Here is a 16,766-nt window from a genome sequence, read left to right as displayed (position 1 = left end):
GGTCATTAGTGGGCCCTAATCCAATACGACTGTTGTCCTTCCTCATGAAAAGGGGAAATTTTGACACGAAGACATGCACACAGGGAGAACACCACGTGACTCTAAAGGCAGAGATCAGGTGATGCATCTACCCGCCAAAGAACACAAAAGATTGCCAGCAAACCACCAGAAGCTGGATGGCAGACACGGCATGGATTCTCTCCACGGTCACCAGAAGGAACCGACCTTACGGACCTTGATCTCAGCCTTCGAGCCTCCAGACCTGTGAGATAAGGCATTTCTGTTGTTCAGGCCCCCGATCTGCGGTACTTTATTTTGCAGCCCCAGCAAACTGACACATCTCCCAAGGAAGATGCACCCTCCATCTCTCGCCCCCATAGCCAATGACTGGGACATGCCTCCACACGCAACCCACATCCAATGACTAGCAATTTCCAGTGACACACAGATGACTAGCAATCTGTGGTACTTGGCTTTGTTCTGCAGCCCTGGCAAAGTCACACACTGCCCAGTGGAGACGTACCCTCCGCCTCTTATGCATATCGGGTGACTAGGTCCCATCCAGCTAACCCCCCAGACTTCTATGCTCAATCTCTGTTTCCATTGCCTCTGTAGTCATACTGGGTTGGGGGCAAGCTGTTAGCCCGATGTTAGGAGAAGATAGAAAGGGACTTCATCATCTAAGTGGAGCAAGGATAGGTTGAAGCTCATGCAAAAGACAGAACATCTAAGATTCAGAGGGTTTCCAGAGGTGGGGGTGGGGGGGCTGGCAGGCAGAGGTTGAGGGAGTCCCCAGCTGTGGGAAAGGTAAACACCAGCTCATTGCCTGGTGGCAGAACGCTGAGACCGCAGAGGCTGCATCAAATGTCAGGGAGGTGGGGCTGGCTGGAGGCCTGGGCTCCCCTGGGCTCTGTCCCCAAGGAAGAGGACAAAGTGGGGTTGGGCTTTTTCCTGAGATGCGTTTTGGGGGTGAGTGCAGATCTTGGGGACAACTTTGCTGCTGGGTTTCTCCTGGGACATGGCTGCAGCCCGTACACTGCCCCGGCAGCCGCTGTGTGAGGCTGCAGAGGGTGTTTCTTTTCCACAGGCAAACTGAACGGACAGGTTTGCTGATGGGTGTCCAGGTGCCAGTCCAAGGGGTGTGAGCCGAGCGGGCACTCGGCATCCCAGCATCAGCTCCAGCTCTGCCGGTGGGTGGGAGACCTCAGCGTGGATTCTAAACTTCAGGATCCAGCACCGAAGGACCTGGACTACACCGCCGCCGCCTTGGGCCCTGAGAAGGACTCTGAGCAGCTGTGTTTGCCTTCCTCATTATCCCCCGGCCCTTCCCCTCATCTCTGTGCCCCTCGGTCTCTCACCCCCACTCATTTCTTCCCCCTTCCTCCTCCTGCAGCCCCTGCCCGCCTCCCTCTCTTCTCATCTATTAACACCCCCCACTGTCACCTTCTTCCTCCATTCTCTCCTTCCCTCTTCGCACACCCCTTCCTGCTCCCCATTTTCCCTGCTTCCCCTGACTATTCCTCCCTCTCTCCCACCCCTTCTCCTCTCCTCTCCCCAGTTCCCTCACTGGCCTTTCTCCCCACCCCACACTCTGCTTTACTCCTTCCCCCACCTTTACACTGGGCCCTGCATTTGCCTCCACTCTGCTCCTTTCCGCTTAGCGTCCCCCTGCCGATGCCTCCTCCCTCCCTCTCCCTCCCCTGCATCTTTCCACCCTCCCTCCTCACTTCCCTCCCCACCCTCCTCCTTCGGCCCCACCACCTCCCACTCCTCCCCGCTCCTGCCCCACCCAGTGTTTGCATTTCTCCCGGATCCAGATGAAGGGGTTGCCCTACCCCAGCCTGTGCCCAGCCCACTTCTGGGAGCTGGGGTCTTGCTTCATGGCTGACGGCTCCAACACGCAGGCCCTGGGGAAAGGGCCCCCACTCAGCATCCAGCTCCTGCGAGCCCAGTACGAAGGCTTGAGGCAGCAGCAGAGGACCCAGGCCCACCTCGTGGTGCTCCCAATAGGTAACGCTGGTTGGCTGCTGGGAGCAGCCATGGAGGGGAGGAGGGCCTGGCTGTGGGTGGACTGGACGTAGTGGCTGGGGGTCCCAGGGCTCAGCCAGGGGAGAAGATTCTCCTGGTGGGGAGGAGCAGGAAGGCAGGTCCCCTGGAGCGGGAGCCAGGGCAGGGAGGCTGGCTCAGGGTAGCCCTGCTGGACTCAGTCCTCTGTCTACTGAGCCAGGGCCCTCAGCCAGGCATCTGGCCAGCAGCCTGCTGTTCCCTGGCCTCTGCTCTTCTGTTCAGATCTTGCTGGACTGGTCTGCCAGGTGAGCCAGGCTGGGCCCCCCTGCTAGGCCAGGTGGGGAGATGGGACCTCTGCTTCCCGGCTGGGTCTCACCCAGGCCCCTCCTGCAAACCTGAGAACCTAGCTCAGGAGAGAGAAGACACGGCGTCCCTAACAGCCTGGGCCTTGGCCCGAGGCAGTGCAGGGCTCCGGCAGCTTGCTCCTCACAGCCTCAGACAGCAGCCAGGGAGGTGCAATGAGACAGAGAAGCACCCCCCCCCCCTTTAAGGGGAGAAGCCTGTTCCTTTTGGGAACTCAGATTTCATGGCAGGAGGAAGTTAGGAACACAGGAATCAGGAATCAAGTGATTGCCAACCCCCAGCCCTTCAACCTCTAACAGAGGAACAGGTGGAGGGAGGTGGGAAGGTCCCCTGAAAGGTCAAGGCTGTGCTGGGAATTTCTGTGGCTATCTGTATAGTTCAGCACTCATTGAGAAACCCGCCCCACAGTAGGTCAGGCCGGAAAGAAATCAGGGGCCAGAGGGACCTCACCATCCTGGACAGGAAGCGTGCTGCCTTTCGGAGACAAAAGTGCCACTTCTGAGCTGAAAGCGACCATCTCCCATTACTTGGGCTGTTGCCAAGCAACGGGATCCATTTGAACCAACTGTCACAGCCAAATAACCCTGCCCCCCACCTCTGCAGGCAGGCTTAAGCTGAAAGTTTCCTAAAGCCCTATCTCACCCTCAATGTTGCTCTTTCATTCATTCATTCATTCAGCAAACATTCATTACATGAAACCATTAGCTAATGAAAGCACCATACTCAACACGCCTGCAATTCAGACTTACGAATCCATGTACCAAAGACAATGCACACTTAAGGTGCCCTATGGAATTCACCATCCCCTTCTCCTTTTCCTCCCAGCTGACCCTTCCTCGTGCATTCTCTAACCCAGAGCTACCTACTCCAGGAAGAAATCAGGGTACATTGACAAAAGTAAGGTGAAAATGTTGCTAGGGAGACAAAAAAGCAATCTCGCCAGTCTTTGAGCAGCAGGGTCGACAGTGGTGCCTGCCGTTCATGGAGACACGGAACACAGACGATGAAGACTCGGGGAGGGGGGTGGAAACCTGTTTGTGAATATGCCGCATCGGAGACAGTTGTCTGTGAGACTTCCCGCCAGCCTGGATCTCAGGGAAAGAACTGGGGCCGGAGATAGAGCTTTGCAGCTGAAGCTGTGAGCTTGGGTAAAACTGCGGCAGGTCAATATGGAAACTGGTAAGAGGCTAGGATGAACACTAGAGTTCTGGAGTATTCAACTCCTTAAGAGACAAGCCGGGGAAGAGAAGCATGGAGAGACAGAGAGAGGACGCAAAATGGTAGGGGCGGAATATTGTAGCCTTAAAAAGGCAGGAAACTCGTTCACAGGTGGGCCTTGGAGAACCCCAGTTGAACTTTGAGAACATTATGCTAAGTGAAATAAGCCAGTCGCAAGAAGACCAACACGGTGCCATTCTGCTTCTGTGAGGTACCTGCAGTCGGCAGATTCACAGAGACAGAGAGCCGAGGGGTGGTTGCCAGGGGCAGGGAGGAGGGGGGAGCAGAGAGCCGTGCTTGCACGGGTACAGAGGTCAGCTTGGGAGGATGAAACAAGGGCTGGGGATCAGCTGCCTGGTGGTGTGAGTGCGCTTGATGCCACTGAGCCGTACCCTTAAAGTCGCTAAGATGCTAAGTCTTATGTGTGTTTTACTACAATTAAATATTTTTTCATGGGTAGGAAACAGCAGGCGGTATTCATGTCATGAAGCCAAGTGCACAGAGGAAGTTTAGGAGACAGTGAGGCCCTGCACCCAGCACACAGACACCCAGGAGGATACAGGGACCATTGAGATTGGCTCCGACTGAAACCAGATTCCAGTGTCTCAACACACTGAGTTGTGTTTGGAAGGGCAGGTGGTCTGGGAGTTGATTCGTGGAATGAAGGGCCTTGAATTAGCATTCTTCATCTGGTCTTAGCATTATGGGATGGATGTCGATTCTAGACTTTTGGTTCTAAAGAGCAGCATCGCTGCACTGATGCAACGTAAGGGCACCGTGGCAGCATGAGCTGGGGCCCAGGAAGGCCCTGCACCCCAGTGGCTGGCGTCCAAAAGGCACACACTTTTGTCACATGCAGGTAGTGTGGGACTCGTCTCGTGGAGAAGGGACTAGGGATGGGGCTCATGTCTGGGCCGAGTGGTTTATGTGCACGTGTCCTCCGGCATTCCCAACAGCGCTGGCAGGCGGCTCCTCTTTGCAGCTCCCCATTCCCCGTTCCTGCGTCCAGCTGAGAGAGAAACCAAGGAGGGGCGCAAAACGCCTCTTCCCCGACCCCTGTCTTCCGGCAAATGGAACCGAGGATGGGGAATCAAGGAAGCAGCATCTCCCCGCCCTCCTCTGTTCACAAATTAAGCACAGAGCATGTTGGATATCTGTAAAGGTTTTCGTGTTTGTTACACCAAGAAGACAGTTACGCAGGAAGGCAGCAGGAACAAATCTTCTGTCTTCCCGCTGGAGCTCGTGCTTGCGGGACTGTGATGCGGCAAAGATGGCTGCGTAGGTCCTCTGTGTGTGCTGGGTTCCCAGGACTGGAGCTCAGGGGCTTCCTCTGACTCAGTTCCTCCAACGCTCTCTCCCCACTCCTGCCATATCCTTCGTCACCTACAGGGCCTCCTGCAGGGGACAAATGCCAGAATGCTCAAGGGAGCTTTGCCGACACTTCAGAGGGCTCTCCAGGCGGGCCACGGGCCCACTTGCTATAAGAACGTGCCTTATAGACATTCACTCCCGCAGTCCCCACTCGCTGCCCCCAGAGCTGGCAGGAAACTATCCTGTTCAACAAGGTGGTAAGGATACGGCCCTGAAGAGAGACTTGGGTCCGCATCCCCATCCCTGAGGTCCGTTCAGGGCAGCAGTGGGTCCTGCAAAGGTGTCCCCACAACGGCGTCTGTGGGAAGGAAGGATAAGGACGAGTCCTCCCCCACCCTGGGTGGTAAACCTGTTCTCAGGATCATACAACACACAGACCCGTAAGTTGAGTCCTTTCCACTGGGGAGTGTATGTGAATCCTGAGTGTATGTGGTCACCTGTGTGCCTTCTCTCCTTGACACTCTTTCAGCCTGAGATGCTACTTCCTGTGCTCTTCCCAGGGGTCAGTCCCTCAGTGCAGACAAAAACTGAGGTCTGTCATTAAATTCTGTGGTGCTCGAGTTTTTCACCATGGCATTGGTCACCAGCTGCCACTTTATTCCATTCATTTGCTAATTGCTTTTCTACCCCACTAGAACACATCGTGAAGGTAGGGGTTTTGTCCCCATGTTCACTGATGCATTTCTGGGACCTAGAATAAATAGTGCCTGGCACATAATAAGTGCTCAGTAAATATTTGTTATGTGTATGAATGCTTGTGTATGTGAGACAGAGAAAGACAGAGACAGCTTGCATGGGTGTGAGTATGTGAATGAGTGAGGTTGGGAGGACGTGCACTTGTATGAGCATATGTGAGTGGAATCACATGTGTCTCCCTATATATGCGTGCACACACATGCAATGTACCGGGTACCTGGCCTCTGTGCCATTTGGGGCATAGCCCTCATTAATGAGAGCTGCCCACATACCTTCCAGCAGTGACCCTGCTTTTGCCTTTGTTTTCTCAGGTGGGAACACACCAGCTCCTGCTGAATCCATGGTCAGCGCTGTTTGGATCAACAAGGAGAGGAGGCACTCACTGTTCCTGGACCAGGCGGATCCTGAGGCGGCGGGGATGCGGGAGGAGGACGAGGGAGGCTACCCGCAGGTCCTCGGGGCTCCGTGGCGCACACACCTGCAGATGCACTGCTCGGTCCAAGCCTTCCCCCAGGAGACCAGTCATCACATAAAACACAAGGGCAAGTTCACAGGGTCTGGGCAAAGGCTGCCGCAGCAAAGGGACCCAGGCTTGCTTGAAAACAAGCAGATGACTCAGCAAGACACCACAACGCCAGAGGCAGCACCCCCGCACGAGGGTCAGGTGGGCGAAACACAAACGCAGGCGGTGGGATCTGGCTTAAGCAATGGCATCCGGTGCCCTTCCTCCATAAGGAACCCACACAGGTCTGGGACACCAGCTCACTATCCATTTCCCCAGAGGAAGACTCCCAGGATCTCCCAAGCTGCCCGCAACCTGGGCTTATATGGCCCAGCCTGACGCTTTCCATGCAGCCAGATGTCCCGAGTTTGATACCATCTGCGGTCTCATCCAAGAACCTAGGAGGCAGAGCCACAGCGAGGGCCTCCGGCTGTGCACAGAACTGGACTAACTCCAGGGCAGGGACTGTGGGAAATGGACTGCACGGTGGGCACAGGGTCCTGTCCTTCGGCGGAAGGGAGGCTGCCCAGACCGGACTGCTCACAGCGGAGGAGGAAGGAGTGCTGTCTGACCAATGCAGCCCCATTCTGCTTAAACAAGACGTTGCCACGGAGCCCCGGATGCCTGGTAGGGCACCTGCTCAGTCCCCGACACCGGCACCGGGGAATTCTGACCAATGAAACAGGGACCCTAGCCCCTGGGATGCCTTGGCAGCACCCTGGAGTGTGGATGAATGTGGATGATCTCGTGTCCACTGCCTTCTGGTGATTTCTCACGTGTTCTGGAGAAGATGAGCTCTGAGGATTGCTCTGCCTGGAGGCCAGCTCAGTTAGAAGTCACTACGTTTACTGGTAGTGACCACACCATTTCAGCCTGAGCTTCCCAGGGTATGGTCCCCCAGGGAGAAAGGGGGCAGGGCAATGCCACCTACCACTGGGGGTGTTTAAGGGGCCTTTAGGAAGGATTGGTCACCCCTCACCTCCATTGAGATGGCACCCCCCATGTCACAGAGTTAGTTCCCTCTGTCCTTCCTCCTTCCCTTCCTTCCCCTCCTTCCTTCTTTCTACTTTTCTATTTGCCTGTCATCTCTCCCTCTTTTCCTCCCTCCCTCTCCCCTCTCTCTAAATTAAGTTCTTATTAACACTGCCCATCATTCAAGACCTATTGTCATAGGAGTCTAAGAAACGGGGAGCCAAGGAAACGTTCCTTCTTAGAATATATGTGTTTCCCTCACACGGTTCCCTTTGCTGCCACATTTGGATCGCTCGGCCCCTTCCTGGGATAGTTTAAACGTAGGAGAAAGTGAAGCAGGTGTTACTTGGGTGAGATGGGGAATAACGTATGTCTTTCCTGGTTAATATTTAACTTCAGTAATGATATTTAAACACATCCGAGGTGCCTCTTCCTCATATCGATCCCCTCTCTGTAGTTTCTCCCACATCCTTTTCCCCCACGGCAGAGCCTTGCCTAGTCACATCCTGAGTGGTTCGCTAGGGTTGTCATTACCTGTCAAAAATATATGTGTGCTTGCTCCTTGGGCCACCCAGAAACTCACTCCAACTTGGATATTCATTGTGATTCCTTTTGTGAATAATGAATAACTTGTTAAATTTTTTTATAGTCTAATGAAAAACAAGAACATTTTCTGAAGAAAACAAAAACAAAACTGTGTCATTTGATTTTATTTTAAAAAAGATTCCCACTCCCTGGCCAGGTGGCTCAGTTGGTTGGAACGTCATCTTATACACCAAAAGGTTGATGGTTCCGATCCCTGGTCAGGGTGTGTATGGGAGACAACGAATCGGTTTCTCTTACATTGATCTCTCTCTCTCTCTCTCTCTCTCTCTCTCTCTCAAATCAATAAACATATACTCAGATGAGGATTTAAATAAATTAAGAAAAAAAAAGATTCCCACAACTAACCCCCCTTTCTGTAGTGTGTCAATCAGGCTATGTCTTGCTGCAGTAACAAACAACCCCCACATCTCACAACACCCACATCTTCTTTCTTTTTTTGGCCCACTCATCAAAAGCCTGCTATGGATTTGGGCAAACTCCCAGGGCAGCTTTCCTGAATTTATTACCAGCAATTCAGGCTGCTTCAATGCTGTGCACCACCACACCATCACTGGTTTCCCTAGTTACTGTAGCAGGAGAAGAAACTATGCCTCAATGGTCATGTACTGGCTCTCGTCGGTTTTACTCACATTTCATTGTCCAAAGCAAGTCCCATGTTCTTATCTCCACTCGAAGGGTATGAGAAAGTTTGATGATCCCGTGCACCTAGCAGGAGAGAAAACATGGAAACGCAGGTGATCAGCACTAATGGCTAACACTGGTAGACAGGAGCCAGGTCATGGTACAATACTAGATTTCATTCCAAATACAAAAAGTAGCCAGTGAGGGATTTACATATGAGACTAAAATGATTTGATTTGCAGTTTAACCAGGTTACTCTGGTTCTATGGAGAATGAGTTGAGGGTCATGTTAGGAGGTGATGTCAGGGGTGGGGGGAAGGGCCATGGCAAGGCGAGTGGGAAAGATGCTGTTAGCTCAAGTGGGAGTGGAAGCAGGGAGGTGGAGAAAAATGAATGTATTTGATACATACTTTGGAGATAGAATCAACAGGGTTTCCTGAAGGAACATGAAGTTCAGTTTGAAGGCCACCATGTTGGAGATACTCAGGAGACACACAAATGAAGATATCAAATAGACAGGTATAAATGGGACGGGAGTTCTGGGCTAGGCATGAATTTAATTAAGCGTCACGAGTATGTAGAGATCCTCAAAAGACTGAGAAGAAATGAGCTCACTTATGCAGAGTGCAGAGAGAAGACAGGGTCCAGAGTGAGTCCTGGAGACTCCCAATTTACTTCGCTGAAGGTCTCTGAGAATTTTCCCAATTCTTACCTAGAGGAAGTGGGGTAGATGGAGGAGGGGGCAGCACGGGACACTGAAGGGGAGTGACCAGGGGAAAGATGAGCCAGGGGATGTGAAGTCACAGACCCCAAGGGCAAGACGTTGCACAGTCACTCCCCTCTTTGCAAAACACCCACAGATCCCCATTTTCTGGAGTCTACATTCTCCAGTCTGGAGTCGCTTTTCCTAGAGTGTGGTTTGAAGAGGCCAGAGGCCAAGAGGAAATGCCAGAGGGCGGGGAAAACATTTGTGCCGAGGGCAGGCCAGGCCATTGTTCTCGAGCTCAGGTCCCAGCTGCTGAGAGTGCCTTTGCCCCAGAGGCCTGCCTTTCCCCAGGACCGGGTCATCTGCAGCCTGCGGTGGGCTGCGGATAGAAAGTTCCCTGTGGCGGAGGTTGAAGGGAGATAAGGCAAAAAAGGGCTGGTTTGTGGTCCTTCCCCTCCTTTCCCTCAAGGCCGCTTCTACCAGGCATTAGACCGGAACCATTCCTCTGTGTTGCAATCACACACACTTTCACTAACACTTGCGTTGTCAAACTGTTGGGGCCAAGGGCTCAGATTACATCTGGGCTGTCACTCTACCCAAGACCCTGATTTTCTCTCCATGCTGGTCAGGACTGGAGCTAATTTTCTCTTCCCACACTCTCCACAGTGCTAGCAGAAGATTATTCTAAAGTAGAGAACAACCAGCTCACATCATAAATCCTGCATCAGGCAGGTTACATCCCTTGGAGTGGCCCAAGTCAGAGCCCACCAACCTTCACCACCCTGCATCCTGCCTGCTCACAGTGAGGGCGCCCCCGCGTGGCTGCCCAGAGATTTGCTTCAGTCTCCCTAAGCTTGGAGCACCGTGCATCTGGGCTTGTCTCAGCACTGCCCTTGGTAGGCAAGACCTTGGCTGAATCACTCAACTGGCAGAGTCACAGATTTCTCAGTTGTAGAATGAGGCAATAATAGCCCCTGTGGGCTGAAGATGGGGATGGGAGGGTCGTTGTCATTAGCTGTGGATTCTGCCCCATCCCTGGCTAGAGGGCAGGCTCTCTTCACACCAGCTCGGCCTGATGCCCTAACTTGTCAGTCACTCCCCATCATTAAAGCGCTTTCATAGCTGTTCTCAAGACTTGCAAGTATGCGAATTTGGAAGTCTATCTCATATTCAAGTCAGAGCTCACCAACTTGCCTCCCCCATTACCACCTAGAACAGCCTGGTTTATACCTTTAAGACTAGAGGGAGGGGCGTGGTCTTCTTGCTCAGACACCCCTCCCCCTTCTGTGCCCACAGCTTTTTGGCATTGGGTAAAAGGACACGGGGAGGGCACAGAGGGCTCTTTATGTGACTGGCCGTGGTGTACTTTGATCTCCTTTCCCTGGGCTGTTTACACGGACCTAGCTCGTGGTCTGTGGGCTCGGTGCGGACACGTGGTGGCCCCCACAGGCTCCCGTGGAGGAAGGAGGCCCCTAGTGCTGGGGGTGCCCTGTGAGGATGGTTATGCCTGCTTCTGCTGCAAACCCACCCCCACCATTGCCTCGGAGATCTGCCTCTCTTTGCTAACTGCCCCAGTTTCATCTACCCACAGCTGGCCCCCAAATTCAAATCTGTTTATGCTCAAATAAACTATTAAATGTCTTAGCATGCCTCAGTTTACCCTTTAATACTACTATGTTAAACCACCTTCCTCTGAATCCTTCCTTCCCTTCACCGATTTCTGTATCATCACAGCTGGGAAACCCCCTTCAAATGCAGGATGGGGGAAAAGTAGTGTTTAAACTATTACAGCTGCTTGTATGAAAAATAATACAATAATTAATAAATAAGAACACAAGCATAAACTCCGCGTTTCACGTACTCATCCCTGTAAACCTATTTTCGCCCCAGCCTGTATTTCTGAAAGGAAACCACTGCTGGTGACATTGGTGCTTCTCTCTGGAAGCCAGAGGGAACCGCGACTTTTTCTAAACACTCGTGAACAACACAGAGGCTGCGGAATAAACCTGACAAGCTGGGGGGCGTAAAGCAGGCCTGGCAAGCTCCGTGAGCGAGAGTAACCACACAGGATGGCCTGGTCATGAATTCCTAACTGGGGAGGTCACGCGGGGAGTCTCGTCCCAGGCCTGGAGCTCCCATAGCAAAGGCCAGTCTTTACCTTAAAAGTGAGCCCTGCCCAAGATTCCTATGCTGCTAGGACAGCATACCTTTGAAAGGTCGGAGTCATTTTTTTCCAGGGCCCTCAAAGGCACAACCCCCAGCGCCAGAGCATGAGACCGCAGAAGCCCGCATTGTTATCTCGTCACTCACATACCATCTCTGTCTGAGAGTCATTGGTAATTATTAACTATCCTCTACCCACCAATGCAAAAGAAGTAAGTGTCTCTGTTTTACTTTTTATCCAGCCCTAGAGATGAACCTGCTTTGCTTTCTTCTGCCTCCTTACTCGACTGCCAAAGGACTTCATGTGTCTTCCTTATGTTTCCTCCTTTGATTCTGATGTACAAAACCAGCTGCACAGCTGCCACTCCCCAGAGCATTTTCTCAGTCTCTTGAGATTGTGCTTCTGGGCGTGCCCTCAACATTTTGGCTCCAATAAACTCCTACAAAACTTTTCTGTAGTTTGGACGTGCTCCCTAAAACCAGAACCTTTCCCAGCTTGGAGGAACGAATTGTCCCTGTTCTGCACAAACATTCTCTTAGGTCACTTCCTTGTCGTTGACAAAGACCCAGTTAACCTGCTTTCAGCAATTGCCATCAGCACCTCCTTTTCGGAACTTTTTTCCCTGCTGTGATCGTGTTTCTCCCGCAGATAATAAACAATAGGCTTCCTAGAAACAATGTTCAAAGCGCTGAACTTTTCGTTTTAGTTTTATTTCTTGGGTTGGTGACAATTGTTTTCTCCTCCATTTCCACCCAGGAAAACAATATACCCGCTGTGTACTATTAATCCTTTTATCTCCGCTTTGTCTGTTTGTTGATAAATCCACAACCTGGCTTTGTTTGAATCCACTCCACAATTTCCCCAAATCCAGGAGCATAATCAAGACTTGGTGTCATGCCAAGCCTTCCGCCCTGGCTGAGAAATAGGAGAGATGGGGGGGTGGGGGGGGGGGAGGAGAACCTGGTGGCAGCACACATGGCATCTTCTGCACCCGAACTCTGCGCGTTCTTACTTACAGGGACCCTGAGCCGGCCCTCAAGGTCACTATCAGGCCCAGACCCTGGTTAGAAAGTATTCTCCCAAAGCAGGTGCTGCGCCCCTTCACAAGCAATGCCGGTGCTCTGGTGCTCTCGAGGTGGGAGGGGCCTGGGAGAGCCTGTCCCTGCCCCTGCCAGTCTCAGATCCCGCTTGCTCGATTCTCCCTCAACGCCAGAGCCTTGCTCTCCTTTCAAGGCGACTCAAACAAGTGTATGCTGGGTGAAACCCTGGGGACATTATAGGAGTTCCTCTGTGCCCCCTAACCTTAAGATTACACCAAGGTTGGCCCCATCCTCTAAGGCGGGCTTTGCCAACTGGGCTGCACAAGAGAATCATCAGGAAGCTTGGAGAATGCTCAGTTAAGTTACAGTCTCTGGAATGGGGCCCCCGTATTGATATTCCATGTTATTTTATTTAATCAAGACATAAGGTACGTCAAGTGTGAGAAGTGTACTAATCTTCTATATAGCTCAAAATTTATTTTCATGTATATGGAATACTTATTTTCACAGAGCTACTCACGCACTTGTGTGATTAGACGAGACAGACATTTCCAGTGTTCTAGCAAGTTCCCTTCAGCCTCTTCTCCGTAATCAACCACAACGTTTCCATGGTCCTGTTTCCATTTTTTGTCATTGTGAATAAAGCTAGTATCACTCTTTTGCATGTCCTTCGGGAGACGTTTGTTTTTGTCTCTTTATTATATTCTTCTTTTTTTTTTTTAACGGACGCCTATCTAGACGGGCTGGTCTTGAGCATGGGCACTTTGTACTATATTTATCTTTTATGGGTTTTAGAGAGAGAGAGGAAGTGAGAGAAAGAGAGGCACTGATTTATTCTTCCACACATCCATGCATTCATTGGCTGTTTCTTTGTGTGCCCTGTCTGGGGATTGAACCTGCAATTCTGACACATCAGGACGGCGCTGTAACCAACTGAACTACCTGGCCAGAGTGCGCATGGACACTTGTAGATACCATTCCCCTCCACGCCGGTGATTCTAAAGTGCAGTCCTCATGCAGGCCCACTTAGGCCCACACGGATTGCAAACAGGATGCACAAAGCTGTTTGAGGGACAGGCTGCTCTGTGAGGCCAGGCACACCAGTCGTCAGAACCTCTATGTCCCCTCTCCTTTGGGTCCCACTCTTATTGTACTTGACTTTCCAAGGAGGGGGAGCTGCAGGGGGGGATGGGCCTGTGAGGGGGCCGCCCCATGCCTGTCTGGTCGCACCAGCTCTGTGGGTGGGGAGAAAGGAGGGAATGCCCACGGGCCCTCTGAAGAAGAAAGCTGACCAGAAGGACCATGGTCTTTCCTGCCAACAGCAGGCCGCCTGTGTCCCCTTTGTTGGGGGGAGGAACAGTGGAGGGAAGACCTTGAACTTCCTCCCTCGGGCCAATCGTAGAGGGACCCAGAAGCATCCTCATCACTACTTGTGGGAGGGATCCTTGACTTCAGGATTCTTCTGGATGGGAACTAGAAGCCACACGCGGATGAGGGAGCACTGGGTGATTATGGTGAGGAATGCTTTAGGTCAAGGACCTGAAATGGTTTGGGGAAGAAGCTCCTGAAAATCCTCTCTGTTTTTTTGCCAGAGGTGGGGTGGTGGTGGGAGGGGAGATGGTGGGGCAAAGATTTTTTGTCAGATGCTGAAAATTTCAGGCTGGGTTTCGCCAAAGTTACCCCGGCCAGTCTCCTTTAGTCCAGCTCAGTGGTTCTCCACGTGGGTTCTGTGGACCGGGACCAACAATATCAGTGTCACCTGGGAACATGTCAGCGGTGAAAATTCCCTGGCCCCACCCAGACCTACCGACTCAGACACTGAGAGTGAGGCCCTGCAACCCATTTCAGCAAGTCCTCCAGGAGATTCTAGGGCAGGTCCCCGGTCATGACATAGGCTGTCCCCGCCTCCATGTGTGATTGGTATGGATAGGTCACATTTGGAGGACTCCCTCTTGTAGATCTTTTTTCAAGCAAAAAACATCCCCACTAATGTCCCAGGCACTGGCATGGAGATGTGGAGAATTGCTCACTAACTGGGGAGAGACTGTGCCATTTTAATGTTTGCTCATTAACTTTCACCTCTGTGTTTCGACTCTTATCTAGAGACTGACAGTCCTGCCCTGGCTGGTGTGGCTCACTGGATTCAGTGCTGGCCTGCAAACTGAAGGGTTGCTGGTTCGATTCCCAGTCAGGACATCAGGGTACATGCCTGAGGTTGTGGGCCAGGTCCCCAGTAGGGGGCATGCAGAGGCAACCAATCAAACTATACATTGATTTCTCTCTCCCTCTCTTTCTCCCTCCCTTCCCCTCTCTCTAAAAATAAATAAATAAAATTCTTAAAAAAACATTTTAAAAAAAGAATGACAGTCCTGTTAGCCTGTGCTGAAGAGGAAAAGGAAAAGTTGCCTCCTGCAAGTCCCCACAGCAGGGCACAGAGCACCCCCTCCCCCAGCTTTGTCACAGTAGCCCCCAGCGGATGGCTGGTGCAGAGCACAGGCTGGTGCGGTGAGGCAGTAAAGAGTCTACGCACAGAGAGAAAACAAACTTCTTCCAGGTACTGAGCATCGCCCGCCTGCCAGATTCAGCGCCGGGACAAAAAAGGGACAGATACATAGGCAAGTCACACACTTTGTTCCTAAGGAAGGGAAGTAAAACTCAATCACACTGAACAGACATGACTCATGGGGTATGACCATCAATGACTTTATTTTTGCCTTCCACGGGTGATATACACGGCTGGGCCCCTGGCTGGGCTAATCCCTCCTAGGAACAGAAAGCACTCCTGGCCACTGTGAATCACAAAACAATTTCGGAACTCCATCTTTCTCTCTCCGCAGCTCCAGGCTGGGGGTCCGCAGTGGGAGGGGCGTGACGCTTGGGTAGCTGCCCTCCCTCCCATGTGGGGCTTCCAGCTCTCATCCCAGACTACTTAGCAAGGTTTCTGTCCTCTCTGGGGTTGGGAACATGTAATGGCTGGGACGGAGGGAGGTGAGGTAAGCACTTCTTTGATTAATACTGTCACGAGACGGGCAGGAAAGCAATTCAACGCCAACATGTTTTCTTTCCTGGCTTTGGGGACTCACCTGTCACCGTTGGGCTCTGCCCAACCTGGGAGCGCAGCCCGCTCCACCTGGTTGCTTCTCCCCACTTACAGCTTCCCAGCCCGCAGGCAAACCTCCAGCTCCTTGGTAGTCCTCGCGTCTGGCATCTATGAAAACCTCACACCAACTTTCGTAAATGAGATGCCCATCTCTGCTCCCTGGGAAACCCACAGCATGCTTCGCACCCACAAATTCTGGAGAGGGGCTACACTCACACAGTCACCTCTCTTTGCTATGTGGTTAGAAAGTGGCAGCTGCAATCTGCAGCCCTTTGGTATGTCACGTACCGATCTGCATGTTGCGTGATCTCCATAGCACGCTGCCTCAGGGCCCTTTGAATCCCCTTGCTCTCAGCCTCAAAAAGAGGCTGCCCCCGCTTTCCGTGGGGAGGGACTGAGCTCACCGAACATTGTCTCTGACAGCCCTCTTTAATCACTGACTCCTGATGTGGGTGGGGTTAATGGTTATTTAGAATAATTCTATTTAAACATAGAATTATCATTTGGCCCCACAACTCCACTCCTAGCTGTATACGCCCCCAAATTAAATGGGGAATCAAGGCCAGGTACACACATGTTCACAGCCACGCTATCATTCCCCTTACAATAAGCCTTTACCTTTCCAAGTCACCGGACTGATGGGTATGGACCAGGCACATGGCTTAGGTGACTTAAGTGTGTGACGATGCATTGAGAACATGTGTGTTAATTACACATTAATTACCTTAACTGTGCTACTGCCGAAGGCACTCACAGATCCCAACAGCACACTCAGACTGCCTTGGTACAGGCAGAATTCACCATAGCAACCATAGAGGAGAGGTAGGCACAAGCTTCCTCAATTTCTTTTTAAATTACAGTTTATTTTCAGTATTATTTATGTATTGGTTTCAGGTGTACAGCAGAGTGTTTAGACAATCGCAGGCTTTACAAAATGTCCCCGATAGTTCCAGCACCCACCTGGCACCCAACATCGCTATCCCCCTATTGTCGCCTCTGTTCCCCGTGCAGCACGCACTGTGCAGGCCCGTGACCGTGTTGTAGCTGCCAGTCTGTCCTTCTCAGCCCCTTCGCCCCTTTCACCCAGCCCCCTGACCCCCTGCCCTCTGACAACCCCCGGTCTGCTCTCCGTGTCTGTGAGTCTGTTTCAGTTTCGTTTGTTTTCTTCAGATCCCACGTGTGAGTCTCTGACGGACTTATTCCACTGAGCATAAAGATAGGACCCTCTAGGTCCATCTATGCTGTGGCAAATGGTAAGATTTCATTATTTTGCTTAAGGCACAGACTTCTTTAAGTCACATGGGTCTTTCACTGCCACCAGCGTATACGCAAGTCACCTGAGCACCGGAAGCCCAACGTCTCCTTGTGCTGGAGGTCTCCAATGTTGAGCTGCTCCTCTG

The 16,766-nt window shown here is 52.0% G+C and overlaps 1 protein-coding gene across 1 annotated transcript; it reads left to right on the top strand.

Moving 5' to 3' along the window:
- Positions 1-863: 863 nt before the first annotated feature.
- On the top strand, positions 864-7,820 carry C3H9orf152 (chromosome 3 C9orf152 homolog). Its single transcript, XM_028525772.2, has 2 exons — positions 864-2,010; positions 5,967-7,820. Exons 1-2 carry the CDS (start codon positions 1,818-1,820, stop codon positions 6,494-6,496), a joined length of 723 nt encoding a protein of 240 aa, XP_028381573.1. The 5' UTR covers positions 864-1,817; the 3' UTR covers positions 6,497-7,820.
- The last annotated feature ends 8,946 nt before the right edge of the window (positions 7,821-16,766 follow it).

The sequence above is a fragment of the Phyllostomus discolor genome, chromosome 3 (genome assembly GCF_004126475.2).
Source record: "Phyllostomus discolor isolate MPI-MPIP mPhyDis1 chromosome 3, mPhyDis1.pri.v3, whole genome shotgun sequence".
Taxonomy (NCBI): domain Eukaryota; kingdom Metazoa; phylum Chordata; class Mammalia; order Chiroptera; family Phyllostomidae; genus Phyllostomus; species Phyllostomus discolor.
Note: the sequence above shows the minus strand (reverse complement) of the source record. Positions and strands in the feature narration are given on the sequence as shown.

What these genes read in the sequence shown, in the direction of transcription:
- C3H9orf152 (XM_028525772.2), top strand. Translation starts at nt 1,818, where the DNA reads ATGAAGGGGTTGCCCTACCCCAGCCTGTGCCCAGCCCACTTCTGGGAG. An exon ending in CCTCGTGGTGCTCCCAATAG is followed by an intron (nt 2,011 to 5,966) that starts GTAACGCTGGTT and finishes TTGTTTTCTCAG; the next exon opens with GTGGGAACACACCAGCTCCT.